Here is a 15,524-nt window from a genome sequence, read left to right as displayed (position 1 = left end):
TTCTATTGTCCTACAAAGGGGGCTTCCAAGGTGGCTCAGTGGTAAAGAATCCACCTGCCAGTGCAGAAGGTGCAAACAACACAGGTTCGATCCCTGGGTTGGGAAGATCCCCTGGAGTAGGAAATGGCAACCCACTCCAATATTCTTGCCTGGAAAATTGCCAGAACATAGGAGCCTGGTGAGCTACAGTAGATGGGGTCACAAAGAATTGGACATGACTGAGCGATTAAGCATGCGTGCGCACGCACACACACACACATTGTCCGACAAACACTTCAAACATGTCTAAAATTAACCTTTTATATTAACCTTGACACCCTTCAAAATCTGTTTTCTGCTTTGACTAGAGCTATATTTAATTTCTCCCTATCATTAATTTTCTTCATCTCAGCCATACATTCTATAAATTCAATATCCTAATTATCTCTAATTTGTCCCCTTCTTTTCATTCCCACTTCTGTTGCTTTGGTTCAGATCTTTATTTTCACACAAAGCATTCTAGAATAGTCTCCTGTCTGGAAGTCTAACCTCTGGTTGTTTTTCTCTGTTCTGACTCTCAGAAATCTTTATCAAAGGCAATGTGATACTGCTACTCCTCTGTTGGGTGACTCTCATTGCCCATGGGATAAAATCCAAACACCTGTGCCTGGCTTACTAGGCTCCTCAGATCTGGTTTCTGCCCTCTCTTCTGCAATACTTAGGCATATTTGCAATCTTCCAACATTTCTTGTAGTAGCTTTCCCAAAACATCACCTTCTCTCTAGCTTTCATAACTTTGGATAAATAAGCAATAAAGCTTGGTGGTTAAAAGTGTGAGCTTCAGAGTCAAGCTGCCCAAGTTCTGACTTTGCTACTTTAGTTGTGTTACCTTGCACAAAACAATTTTTCTGTGCCACAGTTTACTCATCTTTAAAATGAAAATAATTCTGTGCACTGGGAAGACCCAGAGGAATCGGGTGGAGAGGGAGGTTGGAGGGGGGATCGGGATGGGGAATACATGTAAATCCATGGCTGATTCCTGTCAATGTATGACAAAAACCACTACAATATTGTAAAGTAATTAGCCTCCAACTAATAAAAATAAATGAAAAAAAAAAAAATAAAAAAATAAAATGAAAATAATTGTCCTCATAGAGTTGTTAGGTGGATTTTAGTAAATTAACCCCTCAAGTAATAAAGGTGAGGTATCATTATTTTTATTATTACCATGCTGTTTCTTTTGCTTGTACACTTGATCCTCCTCTCTGTCCATTTTCTCACTTTCTTTTGCCTGTCAAATACTACTTACTCATCCTTTGTTTTTCAGTTTGAGAACTAGCTCCTCCAGGAAGCTATCTCTGAAACCCCCAAACTTTTTAGATGCCCATCCTCTGGGTTCACAAGTCACCGTTTTTAGTATAATTAAGCTGTTAATGTTTTAAGGACTGCCAGGGACTGTGTTTTTCATCTTTGAATGGCTAATAAATGAAATGATTGTTTTATTGTTTCTTATTTGTTATAGGTTCAGAAAGTAATTAGGGGAAGGATACTTACTTGCATGGAGTAGTTCATAAGAAGACAGGAAGGGAAGAGATAGCAAGAGGTGAAAAGACAGAAAACAAAGTCTGTAACACTGGAACTTTTCAGCAAAAGGGCAGGCAAATCAACGAATATCAGTGTGATTCTCTAAGTATCATCATGCATAATTAAAATGCTATTATGATATCCTTAAGTCATCCCAAAGGTTAAATTGTGTTGAGTATACTCTGCCTAAAAGGAAGAAAAATAGGTTAAACATTTTAGAAATATTTCTTTTAAAACTAGTTGAAATAAAATTTGGCAATTAAATAGATAAGCTCTAGTTATTTATCATTGTCCAATAGCTCATTCCCCCTTGGGTTGCGTGACTAATCGGTACTCCCATAATTAATTCCAAATATTGAGTGTGCTCAATCTGTGGGAGAGAAAAAAAGTAAAGGCCAAGGAAGGTTTATAGCAACTAATCTGAGTACTGTTAACTTTAAAATTCATTATTTGTTGACTCAATTTCTAATTTCTTTATACATTTAATAACTTTGCCATCAATCATTCTAAAGGGTGTTGACCCAAAAAAATAGACTGCCAGATATTTCTCCAGCAAAAATGGGTTTATTTGGGATCAGCACAAAATTACTATTTGGAATTTGCCATTGTGGTGGGCCCTGTGCAAGTCTCAGCAGGGCAAGGGAAGGAGAACTCTTTTTATAGAGGGGAAAAGGAAGTTGGGAGGGCTGTAGTAAACCAGGAGTCTGTGGCTTTTCATTGGCTGAATCTTTGCCAGGAAAAAAGAGTATTTTTTCTTCCTGTTGGACTCAGCCGTGTCACAGAGCATGAGAGCTCCCCCTTCTGATCTCTACTCTACTTAATTAAATTTCTGTTACTTAACTTTTTATTTTTATTTTTTTATTTTTTAATTTTTTTTCATTTATTTTTATTAGTTGGAGGCTAATCACTTTACAATACCACAGTGGGTCTTGTCATACATTGACATGAATCAGCCATGGATTTACATGTATTCCCCATCCCGATCCCCTCTCCACCTCCCTCTCTACCCAATCCCTCTGGGTATTCCCAGTGCACCAGGCCCGAGCACTTGTCTCATGCATCCAGCCTGGGCTGGTGATCTGTTTCACTATAGATAATATACATGTTTCGATGCTGTTCTCTCGAAACATCCCACCCTCGCCTTAGAAGACAAATGATTAGAAACAAAGTTCGACAGATAAATATAATAAACATAAGAATGTTCAAACCCTTTCAGAATCACTTTTTTTAATGAAAACTTTCTGAAGAAATATCAGTAATACTTTAAAATTCTAATAATTATGATTTACTTTCTTAAATAAAATGATATTAAATTAAACACTGTATGCAAAGTATATACCAAGGTAAAGAGTTGGACACGACTGAGCAACTGAACTGAATGTGTGATTTTTTTAAATGTAGGGCAGTATTTATAGAATTGTTCGGTTTAACTATGACAAACATTAGTGTAAGAAGGTAGGGAAAAGTTGTTGACCTACCAGATTAGTTTCAGGGAATTCATTTTACAAGTATTTTTTGGATTAGGTCCTGAGAATAAGTACCCTCTTGCAGAGCATAGAAGTTTAGATTGTAGGAACTCACAGAAGAAATAACATAATTGCCTTCCTTGAATTTATGTTGATTTAAGAGGCATAAGACCTTTAAAAATGAAAAGATATAAGTGCCTCTACAAATATCAGTATAAACCATTGATTCTGTATGTCTTCAGCTGTTTTCTACCTTTGCAGAAATCTAATTAAAAAGAAATTAATAAATTTTGTTTCTTATTATAAAACTAATATGTATGTATTGTATAGAATGTGTAAGAAAGTAGATATCAGTCAGTTCAGTTCAGTCGCTCAGTTGTGTCTGACTCTTTGCAAACCCCATGGACTGCAGCATGCCAGGCTTCCCTGTCCATCACCAACTCCTGGAGCTTACTTAAACTCATGTCCATCATGTCACTGATGCCATCCAACCATCTCATCCTCTGTCAAAATAACAAAATAAAAATCTGTTGTCCCTCTAGTAACATTTAATATATTTGCAATTATTATTATATAATATAATGGATATTATTTGCTATTATTTAGTACATTTATAGTCTTTTATCTATGTTTATCTTTGTCCTTTTTAAAAATCGAGCTATAATTATATAATTTTATATCCTTTATTCACTTTATTTTAAATCAAGAACGTTTCTCCAAACTGAATATTCAAGATAAAGTACAGGTAAAGGTAATAGAGAGTCTAATCACTTAATAATCTCCGGCATTGTTAAGTTTTAAACTTGCTGTAATCAAGTTCGGTAAGGAAAAATCTAACTTTCTACTTATTAGATAAAATGTTTGTAAGTCTAGATGTTTTAAATCTACAAATTGTTACATTTTCTTGGAAATTAGGTAGCACTTATATCATGGCATTGAGAATTAATTGTGCACATAACAATTAGATGATGTATTACAAGTTATAAAAGATTGGCATTGCTTTGCACTGTTTCAAAAACTGGGTATTGTATTAATGTAATCATATTTCTTCTATTTAGACTCATTTAGGATAATAGAGTTGAAGAATGCTCAATACAATTTTAATAATTATGAAATAAGCAAACTAATTTTATTGGATATACTGCTAGCGAACTTACCCCCTGTGTTTTTTCCCTCTTCTCATTGTCTCTTACTCATCTTTCTTCAAAAGTGAGATGGCAGACTATTTGACTGCAGAAGCCATGTCCTGCATAGTATAAGCCTATGCCTTTTCTACAAGGCATACCATGTTAATGTAGATACTAAACAATTACCTGTTCTTACTTTGACTTTGTTACTACTTTCTCCAGCTTCTCCCCGCCCCCTCCATTTTTGCTCCCTCCTCTTTGATCTCCTTTGATTCTTCATTTGTCTTCTGAATGCTAGGTGGTCATCAGCATTTTGAGCTCCTCATTTATCTCCTAAATCTGTCATTCTTGACCTTTAAAATTTTTGCCTCAACATATCTGAAGGGCACCACAGTGGACACATAACATTAGCTCTCTAATGGATAAAGGCATTGAATCTTAGCCACCCCTTTTCATGCATACACACATGCTAATCTTTATGCTCTCCTTGGGTAATCTAATGGATAACCAAATCTATATCAATAGATCTAGCCTAGACTGCTCACCTAAACTCCAGACCTGTATTTCAATTCATTTGGTAGATAGCTCTTGTCCGTAAGCACCTCAAATTCAACTATATCTAAAACAGAGTTTGTTGTTAGAATATGTATTTTATGTTTGAATGCTAGAGTCAAACTCTTTGTAGAGGAATGCTCAGATGATGATCTTACAATCAAGTGAGAAACCAGCAAATTCACACCACTCATGTAATGCTCACTAAAGAGCATATACTCTGAGAATCAGGCAGAATTTTCTATACTGTTTATAGAGTAAATCGTCATGTTTTTCTTTTACTGGTGAGCTTATTATGGTTGAACTTGTGATAATAAACTTTATAAAGACATAATTCCACAGTATATGATTATATATTTATGTTAAAAGTTCCACCTGAATTTTTTCTGATATTTTTGTTATCCACATAGGAAAAAAATGATGCTATACTATGTCTTTCCTTTATTCTCTACAGATAATGGATTCTGAATTAATGCATAGTATAGTCGGAAGCTATCTTAAACCTCCAGAAAGAGTGTGTGTTCCATCAGTCACCCAGAGTGATGAATCATCTCAGACTCGCTACTCTGTGAACTTAGAAGTTACATCTTCTAAAATGCTTCGTAGTCCAAATAGCCAAGGTAATGCTAATAAAAAAATCATATTTAAAATTAGGGGAATTAGGAAGCATGTTATGTAAAACTCTTCACTTTTATGTAGAAAATAAGATGATTGTATATTTAACTAATCTTAGTAAAATGCTAATTTTGCCTCTATTGCTTAAAGTTTCTGTAAATTTAAGTTACTTAACATTTTTTTATTTTGGCTTCTTTGCTATAAGATGAAGATTAATATAACCAGCTAGGCACATATTGCAGGTTTATCATTAAAATGTCATTCAAAATAGGAAAATATTCTGAAGAATAAAAGGTCAGATTTGGAGAATCCTTCTAATGAATAAGATGGTTAGAATATTAAAGAATTAAGTTGATTTTAATCTTAGTCAAGGGTTAAATTCAGAAATTGCATATATCCGAAATTACCCTTGAAAATTCTTCATGAATCCAGTTCATTGGAGTAACTACAAAATATAAGTATTATAACTTTTAAAATATAAGTTTAAGAGAATCTTAAAATTTAATTAGAAAAACATTTATGATTCCAGGCATACCTGTACCATATACATTACTTCCTAAGATACGGATAGTCATGTTTTTTAATCTTTTATAATAATGGTTGCCATTATAAATAGACTATAGCTTTGTGGAACAAAGCAACTACAAGAAATATTAATCCAAACCAAACAATAATCTCTAACAAATATCTTTCTAATTGGATATGAACTATATGAAAGTTAATCTTGAACATTTATTTATATTCCATTCATCTCTAGTTTTACAATTTGAAGTTGTAACTTAGAAGAACATATAATATTTGAAAATTTTATAACTTGAGGTTACCTGAATTATGAAGATATTAATATATGAATAATAATCATAGTAGTACATGTGTAACACAATCTTTCAAGCCTAACATCAGTTAAACCACTAGGTTGTAATTTTTACTTGATAGAAGAAGCAGTGTTCTACCTCATATGTTCTAAAAATTAACATATCTTGGACAAAAAATGTTTGTGATTTGACTGAAACTGAATACATCAAGAACTGAGAAAAAATTTTAACTTTAAACCTAAATTTCCTTGTTAATTAGTGAACAGCATATTTTAATTTTCCTTATCCATTCTCAGACTTGTATGCCTCAAACTTCCCCTCCTTTCTCCCTTCCTCCCTTTCTTTCTTCCTTCTTCACCTGCTTCTTCCCTTTCTCCCCACACTCCTATCTCTCTAACTCTCTCCCTCTCTCTGTACACACACACACACACACACACACACACACACACATATACATATATATCATTTTTTGCATATGTTTTGAACATATTTGCTTTGCTAAATTAAAATGTGATTATTAGTTTTCTCACATCTCAAACTTAGAAAATTACTAAATATAATCGATGGGGAATACATGTAAATCCATGGCTAATTCATTTCAATGTATGACAAAAACCACTGCAATGATGTAAAGTAATTAGCCTCCAACTAATAAAAATAAATGGAAAAAAAAATCATAAATATATTATTTTTATAAGACATGTTAGAATTTGTCCCTCTTTAGAATTTTAGTCATTTTTCTTTTTTATGAGGAATATAAATTGCTTTTTTTTTTTTTACTTAACTAGCAAAAATATACTGCTCACTCTTATATGCTGCTATGATTATAAGTGCTCAAAAATTCTCACTTAAAATATCAAGGAAATTTTTTCAACAGCTCTTATTTTAGCATTAAAAACTCTTCAGGAAAAGATTCATCGTTTAGAGTTAGAGAGAACACAAGCTGAAGATAACCTGAACATTCTTTCCAGAGAAGCGGCACAATATAAAAAGGCCTTGGAGAATGAAACAAGTGAGAGAAATCTGGCACATGAGGAACTGATAAAGCAGAAAAAAGGTAAGAAAATTCAGTAATTCTCAGAGGAAGAGGTTGCGAAAGTTTACAACTTGAAAATAAAAAGCCCAATCTGAGAAGGTTTACTCAATATCTTTGTTCTTATATGCATTCAAACCTTGCAGGCTTGTCCTCAGATATTTTGATATTTGCACTAAATGGATATAATTTTAAACTTGCCTGTATATTATCTGTTATCACAGTTCATAAATTATTGAGATTAAAAGAAAAATTAAGTTTTTAGGCAAGTTGTATTTAGGAATTATAATATTTTCAGAATACCAACAGAATTCATGTATTATTCAGTTCAGTTCAGTTGCTCAGTCATGTCCGACTCTTTGCCACCCTGTGAACTGCAGCACGCCTGGCCTCCCTGTCCATCACCAACTCCCAGAGTGTACCCAAACCCATGTCCATTGAGTTGGTGATGCCATCCACCATCTCATCCTCTGACATCCCCTTCTCTTCCTGCCCCCAATCCCTCCCAGCATCAGGGTCTTTTCCAATGAGTCAACTCTTCGCATAGAGGTGGCCAAAATATTGGAGTTTCAGCTTCAGCACCAGTCCTTCCAATGAACACCTCCTCCAGGATGGACTGGTTGGATCTCCCTGCAGTCCAAGGGACTCACAAAGAGTCCTCTCCGACACCACAGTTCAAAAGCATCAATTCTTTGGCACTCAGCTTTCTTCACAGTCCAACTCTCACATCCATACATGACCAGTGGAAAAACCATAGCCTTGACTAGATGGACCTTTGTTGGCAAAGTAACGTCTCTGCTTTTTAATATGCTGTCTAGGTTGGTCATAACTTTCCTTCCAAGGAGTAAGCGTCTTTTAATTTCATGGCTGCAGTCACCATGTACTGTGATTTTGGAGCCCAAAAAAATAGTCAGCCACTGTTTCCACTGTTTCCCCATCTATTTGCCATGAGGTGATGGGACCAGATGCCATGATCTTAGTTTTCTGAATGTTGAGCTTTAAGCCAACTTTTTCACTCTTTCACTTTCATCAAGAGGCTCTTTAGTTCTTCTTTGCTTTCTTCCATAAGGGTGGTATCATCTGCATATCTGAGGTTATTGATATTTCTCCTGGCAGTCTTGATTCCAGCTTGTGCTTCCTCCAGCCCAACGTTTCTCATGATGTACTCTGCATAGAAGTTAAATAAGCAGGGTGATAATATACAGCCTTGACGTACTCCTTTTCCTATTTGGAACCAGTCTGTTGTTCCATGTCCATTTCTAACTGTTGCTTCCTGACCTGCATACAGATTTCTGAGGAGGCAGGTCAGATGGTCTGGTATTCCCATCTCTTTCAGAATTTTCCACAGTTTATTGTGATCCACACAGTCAAAAGCAGAAATAGATGATTTTCTGGAACTCTCTTGCTTTTTTGATAATCCAGCAGATGTTGGCAATTTGATTTCTGGTTCCTCTGCCTTTTCTAAAACCAGCTTGAACATCTGGAAGTTCACGGTTCATGTATTGTTGAACCCTGGCTTGGAGAATTTTAAAAAATTACTTTACTAGCATGTGAGATGAGTACAATTGTGCAGTAGTTTGAGCATTCTTTGGCATTGCCTTTCTTTGAGAAAGGCAATATACTATCATATCTTATATTATATATTATTATCATATATATTATTAGCCTGCAATATAATTTAAATGCTTCCTATTTTTAATAGTTTTTTAAAAATTTGAAAATAAAAGCAATACTAGTAGTTAAATAATATAAAAATAAAACAATAAAAATAACTTAAAAGATTAATTGGAAGAAGTGGACAGGTAGGTGCTTTCTGAGGAAATTAGGAAAAGGACTTCTGGACGCAAATTTTAGAGATTTAGAACATAAGTTATATATAAAGTTCACTTCAAAACTGTGGCATTTTTTCCTCCTGTAACACTATATCACCCTCATAAACAAGGTTCAAGTTTGTGTTTTAACTGAAAAATAGACGAAATGAGGAGAAGAAAAAGTCCTGAGGTAACTGAACGAACACAGAATAAAGAGCCAAGGAAGCTAAAGAATTAGAATGAGGTTGCTTACTTCTTACAGAATTAACTATGTGATCAGTAGTTGAGAAGTAAGGAAAATGGAAATGGTAGAATGCATATATCTGAGTTTTCTGAAAGAGAAGAAATATATTTATTATTTTATATTATATTATATAAATATACATATTAGGGAAGAGAATTTCAGTCAATTCAGTTGCTCAGTCGTGTCTGACTCTTTGCTACCCTGTGGACTGCAGCACACCAGGCTACCTTGTCCATCACCAACTCCTGGAGCTTACTGAAACTCATGGCCATAGAGTTGTGATGCCATCCAACCATCTCATCCTCTTTTGTCCCATTCTCCTCCTGCCCTCAATCTTTCCCAGCATCAGGGTCTTTTCAAATGAGTCAGTTCTTCGCATCAGGTGGCCAAAGTATTGAAGCTTCAGCTTCAGCATCAGTCCTTCCAATGATATTCAGGATTGATTTCCTTTAGGATGGACTGGTTGGATTTCCTTGCTGTCCTGGGAACTCTCAAGAGTCTTCTCCAACACCACAGTTCAAAAGCATCAGTTCTTCAGCTCTCAGATTTCTTTATAGTCCAACTCTCACATTCATTCATGACTACTGGAAAAACCATAGCTTTGACTAGATGGACCTTTGCTGGCAAAGTAACATCTCTGCTTTTTAATATGCTGTCTAGGATAGCCATAACTTTTCTTCCAAGGAGTAAGCGTCTTTTAATTTCATGGCTGCAGTCACCATCTGCAGTGATTTTGGAGCCCCAAAAAATAAAGTCTCTCTTATCCATTCATCTGCTGATGGGCATCTAGGTTGCTTCCATGTCCTGGCTATTATAAAAAGTGCTGCGATGAACATTGGGGTGCACGTGTCTCTTTCAGATTTGGTTTCCTCGGTGTGTATGCCCAGAAGTGGGATTGCTGGGTCATATGGCAGTTCTATTTCCAGCTTTTTAAGAAATCTCCACATTGTTCTCCATAGCGGCTGTACTAGTTTGCATCCCCACCAACAGTGTAAGAGGGCTCCCTTTTCTCCACACCCTCTCCAGCATTTATTGCTTGTAGACTTTTGGATAGCAGCCATCCTGACTGGCGTGTAATGATACCTCATTGTGGTTTTGATTTGCATTTCTCTGATAATGAGTGATGTTGAGCATCTTTTCATGTGTTTGTTAGCCATCTGTATGTCTTCTTTGGAGAAATGTCTGTTTAGTTCTTTGGCCCATTTTTTGAGAAGCTGTGGTACATATACACCATGGAATATTACTCAGCCATTAAAAAGAATTCATTGGAATCAGTTCTATTGAGATGGATGAAACTGGAGCCCATTATACAGAGTGAAGTAAGCCAGAAAGATAAAGACCATTTCAGTACACTAACACATATGGAATTTAGAAAGATGGTAACGATAACCCTATATGCAAAACAGAAAAAGAGACACAGATGTAAAGAACAGACTTTTGGACTCTGTGGGAGAAGGTGAGGGTGGGATGTTTCGAGAGAACAGCATCAAAACATGTGTATTATCTATAGTGAAACAGATCACCATCCCAGGTTGGATGCATGAGACAAGTGCTCGGGCCTGGTGCACTGGGAAGACCCAGAGGGATCAGGTAGAGAGGGAGGTGGGAGGGGGGAATGGGATGGGGAATACATGTAAATCCATGGCTGATTCATGTCAATGTATGACAAACCCACCACAATATTGTAAAGTAATTAGCCTCCAACTAATAAAAATAAATGGAAAAAAAAAATAAAGTCTCTCACTGTTTCTATGTTTCCCCATCTATTTGCCCTGAAGTGATGGGACCAGATGCCATGATCTTTGTTTTCTGAATGTTGAGTTTTAAGCCAATTTTTTTCACTTTCCTCTTTCACTTTTGTCAAGAGGCTCTTTAGTTCCTCTTCACTTTCTGCCATAAATGTGGTATCATCTGCATATCTGAGGTTATTGATATTTCTCCTGGCAGTCTTGTTTCCAGTTTGTGCTTCCTCCAGTCCAGCGTTTTTCATGATGTACTCTTCGTATAAGTTAAATAAACAGGGTGATAATATACTGTCTTGACATACTCCTTTCCCAATTTGGAACCAGTCTGTTGTTCCATGTCCAGTTCTAACTGTTGGTTCTTGACCTGCATACAGAATTCTGAGGAGGCAGGTCAGATGGTCTGGTATTCCCATCTCTTTCAGAATTTTCCACAGTTTGTTGTGATCCATACAGTCAAAACTTCGACATAGTCAACAAAGCAGAAGTAGATGTTTTTCTGGAACTCTCTTGCTTTTTTGATGATCAGTGGATGTTGGCAATTTGACCTCTGGTTCTTCTGCATTTTCTAAATCCAGCTTGAACAACCAGAAGTTCACAGTTCATGTACTGTTGAAGCCTCATTTAGAAAATTTTGAGCGTTATTTTGCTAGTGTGTGAGATGAGTACAATTGTGCGGTAGTTTGAGCATTCTTTGGCATTGCCCTTCTTTGGGATTAGAATGAAAACTGACCTTTTCCAGTCCTGTGGCCCCTGCTGAGTTTTCCAAATTTGCTGGCATTTTGAGTGCAGCACTTTCACAGCATCATCTTTTAGAATTTGAAATAGCGCAATTCTAATTCCATCACCTCCACTAGCTTTGTTCATAGTGATGCTTCCTAAGGCCCACTTGACCTCGTATTCCAGGATGTCTGGCACTAGGTGAGTGATCACACCATCATGATTATCTGGGTAATGAAGCTCTTTATTGTGTAGTTCTCTGCGTATTGTTGCCACCTCTTCTTAATATCTTCTGCTTCTGTTAGGTCCTTACCATTTCTCTCCTTTATTGTGCCTATCTTTGTATGAAATGTTCCCTTAGGTCTTCTGTTTTCCAGATGGTGTTTCCAGTCAGGTTTTTGTGATCCCACAAGTCACTGACATCCTTCCCTTTCAGAAGTATACTCTCTAGGTCTTTATGAGTCAGTGTTAAATTAGTTATATATAATTAATGAGATATTCACAAAATTTATGTTAATAATTTCGGAAGAGTCATTATTTAGAAGTAAAGAAGTTTTAAACTTCTGGCTTTTGATTGAATTCATATAATAAATTTCTTGTGATAACTCTCTGATATTGATTATTACTTTTTCTTTTTCATAGATATAAGTATGCAGTTAAGCTCAGCCCAGTCTCGCTGCATCCTCCTAGAGAAGCAACTAGAATATACAAAGAGAATGGTTCTCAATGTAGAACGAGAGAAGAATATGATCCTAGAACAACAGGTGACTATATTTTCTATAGTAATATATGTTTTTGAAGAATATTTAATATCATGGGAAGATTGTCATATTGTAATTTAAATAGGATATGAAGCTGTATATAGGAAATTTCCAGTTACAGTGATGCATGCTAAGTCATTTGAATCAACTTTTCTATAGAGGAAAACACAAACCCTGGACAGAATATTAAAAAAGTAAGAGGGAAGGGATGGAGGGAGAAAGAAAGGAAGAAAAGAAAATACACAGAAGTGGTGGAGAGTTAACAAGGTGATGAAAGGTCACCAATTCAGAAATCTGTGTGCATACTTAAATTCAAAGAAGTTGACCTCCAGAGTGGTTGGTTTTGGGTCCCTTTGTTTTCAGGACATTTTTGATTCCAGAAGAGTCAGTTGAAAGGCTAAATAGTGCTTTTGCAAGCCATCATTATGGGGCTAAAGAAGTTAAGAGTTCAGGATCTACCAAGGGTAGGAACCCTGGTAAATATTCTGTACTCTGAATGCTTTGTAATGATGAACAAGAAGGAGAACAAATTATAGCTCAGCTCTAGATTATTAGAATAATCTAGAAAATCTTAGTCCCTGAAATTAGATTAAAGTGATCCTTGATGGCTAATGTTCCCAGGGTCCTCAAATTATTTCTATAAACCTTTCTTCTATACAGTGAGAAACTTTTTAATGAAAGATAACCAGGCAGAAGGAGATAAAACACTGTCAAAAGAAATGGCATACATAACAGACTCTATATAAACACTCTCACAAGTTAGCTCGAGCTAGATCCTGGCTCTGGAAGACACAGACTTTAAAATAATTACACTTGCTATAATCAAGGAGATAGAAAATAGGATCAAATTTTCAGCAGAATATTAGAAACCATAAAATGGCAAAGCAGATTTGAGAAGGAACCAAATAAAAATTACAATATTGTAAAAAATACAGTAAATGGAATTGAGAACTTAATGGTGCATCTAACAGCAGATCAGAAGAGATAATTAGTGAATTCAAAGATGAAACCATCCAGATCAATGAAGAGACAAAACAATGGTAAGTTTATAAAAGAGAGCAAGAGACATAAGTTAGAGTGAGGTCAAATTTATGTGTGATTGGAATTCCAAAAGGAAAAGAGAGAGAATAGGGCAGAAACAATATTTGAAGATATAATGGCTGGGAAGTTTAAAAAATTGACAAAAAATAATCACACCACAAATTTAAGAAATCCTATAAAACCAAAGCAGGAAAAATAAAAAGAAATCAAATAAATAATAAGACAAGAATAAAATCCTAAAAGCTGCTGGGGAAAATAAAAAGGTTATTTTCAAAAAGACAACAATTAAATTGACAGCTGACTTCTCAATAGAAAATACTGAATCTGGAAGAAAACAAACTGATTATAATTAAGATATTAAAAAAAAATAACTGTCCAAAATAAAAAATAAGAGTCCAATGCCTGGTGAAAATATCCTCCAGAAATAAAAGTGAAGTGAAGACATTTTAAGACTGACCAAATCTGAGGTAGTTTGCTACTAGGAGATACATTCTAAAGGAAACACTGAAGGTATCATTCAGATGAAGGAAGAGTATCTTAGATGGAAGGTCAGAGATGCAAGGAATGAAGAACAATGAAGATGGTAAATATATAGGTAAATAAATATATAACAGCAATAATTATGTTTTATTTTATATATTTATATATATAAAGGATTAAAATTAATGAGAATAAAATTATAAATTAGAAGTGGTAAATATAGTTTAAGTGTTCTAAGAAAGATCTTTGCTTTATGTTGAAAATGGGTAAAAGTACCAGTCAGTATTGGATTTTAATGGGCCAAGTATTTAATAGGTTTCTCAAGGAACTGTAAAACTTGATTCAAAAATTCATATGAAAAGGAAAGGTCCAAAAGTAGCCAAGCTATTATGAAGAAGAATAAGATGAGGTCTTACCCTATGACATATTGATACTATCAAAATTAACATGATATTTGTATGGACTGACAGCCAGAATAAAGGATTAGGGTATAGTCAGACCCACTTATATGGAAAGCCAATATAAAACAAGGATGCCATTGCATAACATTGTTGAAATGCTAGACTTCAGTAGATATTTAGGGGAAATTGATTATCTATGTGAGAAAAAGAGAAAGAAATTGGATGCCTACCTCACATCATACACAAAAATAATTTCCAGATGGTTTATGACCTTGGAGTTAGGAGAGATTTCTTAAGCAAGATACAAAAAGTACAAAGCAGTGGTAGAAAAATGGGCCAAGTTATGAAGAGGCATTTTGCAGGATAAAAGAAGTCACAGGGAAATGCCAATTAAAAGCACAGTATACTACTTAGCACCTAGTCATCTATTCACATTTTGTCTTGTAAAAAAAAACCTAGAAATTCCTATCCTGGATAAATATTGTAGATGAGTGAGTTTTAACCATTTTTAGAATGTTTTTATTAAAGTATAATTTGCAGCCAGTGAAATGCACGGGTCTTAAGTCTATCAGTTCAGTTCAGTTGCTCAGTCGTGTCTGACTCTTTGTGATCCCCATGGACTGTAACACGCCAGGCTTCCATGTCCTTCACCAATTCCCAAAGCTTGCTCAAACTCATGTCCATCAAGTTGGGGTGGTGCCATCCAACCATCTCATCCTCTGCCATCTCCTTCTCCTCCTGCCTTCAATCTTTCCCAGCATCAGAGTCTTTTCCAATGAGCCAGTTCTTCATATCAGATGGCGAAAGTATTGGAGCTTCAGCGTCAGTCCTTCCAGTGAATATTCAGGACTGATTTCCTTTAGGATTGACTGGTTTGATCTCCTCGCTGTCCAAGGGACTCTCAAGAGTGTTCTCCAACACCACAGTTCAAAAGCATCAATTCTTCAGTGCTCAGCTCTCTTTATGGTCCAACTCTCACATCCGTACATGACTATTGGAAAAACCATAGTTTTGACTAGACAGACCTCTGTTGGCAAAACAAGATGTTTTGTTCTGCCGACAAAACAAAATGTCTACTTTTAAAATATGCTGTCTAGCATATTGGTCATAATATTGGTCATAATGTTTCTTCCAAGGAGCAAGTGTCTTTTAA

At 35.4% G+C, this 15,524-nt stretch overlaps 1 protein-coding gene across 4 annotated transcripts in view; it reads left to right on the top strand.

Annotated features, from left to right (window-relative positions):
* CEP57L1 (centrosomal protein 57 like 1) overlaps positions 1-15,524 on the top strand; it is a 75,025-nt gene that overhangs the window by 43,047 nt on the left and 16,454 nt on the right. For 3 of the 4 annotated variants that reach the window (XM_020876611.2, XM_070449997.1, XM_020876612.2), the window contains exons 2-4: positions 5,163-5,328; positions 7,016-7,195; positions 12,331-12,452. In XM_020876611.2, the coding sequence (XP_020732270.1) occupies positions 5,166-5,328; positions 7,016-7,195; positions 12,331-12,452 (465 nt within the window). In that variant the 5' untranslated portion in view covers positions 5,163-5,165. Of the gene's footprint in view, positions 1-5,162; positions 5,329-7,015; positions 7,196-12,330; positions 12,453-15,524 lie in introns of those variants that run through there. The other variant, XM_020876613.2, reaches the window with a different exon arrangement.

The sequence above is a fragment of the Odocoileus virginianus genome, chromosome 19 (genome assembly GCF_023699985.2).
Source record: "Odocoileus virginianus isolate 20LAN1187 ecotype Illinois chromosome 19, Ovbor_1.2, whole genome shotgun sequence".
NCBI lineage: Eukaryota > Metazoa > Chordata > Mammalia > Artiodactyla > Cervidae > Odocoileus > Odocoileus virginianus.
The sequence above is the reverse complement of the archived record's forward strand: the minus strand, read 5'-3'. Positions and strand labels throughout refer to the sequence as shown.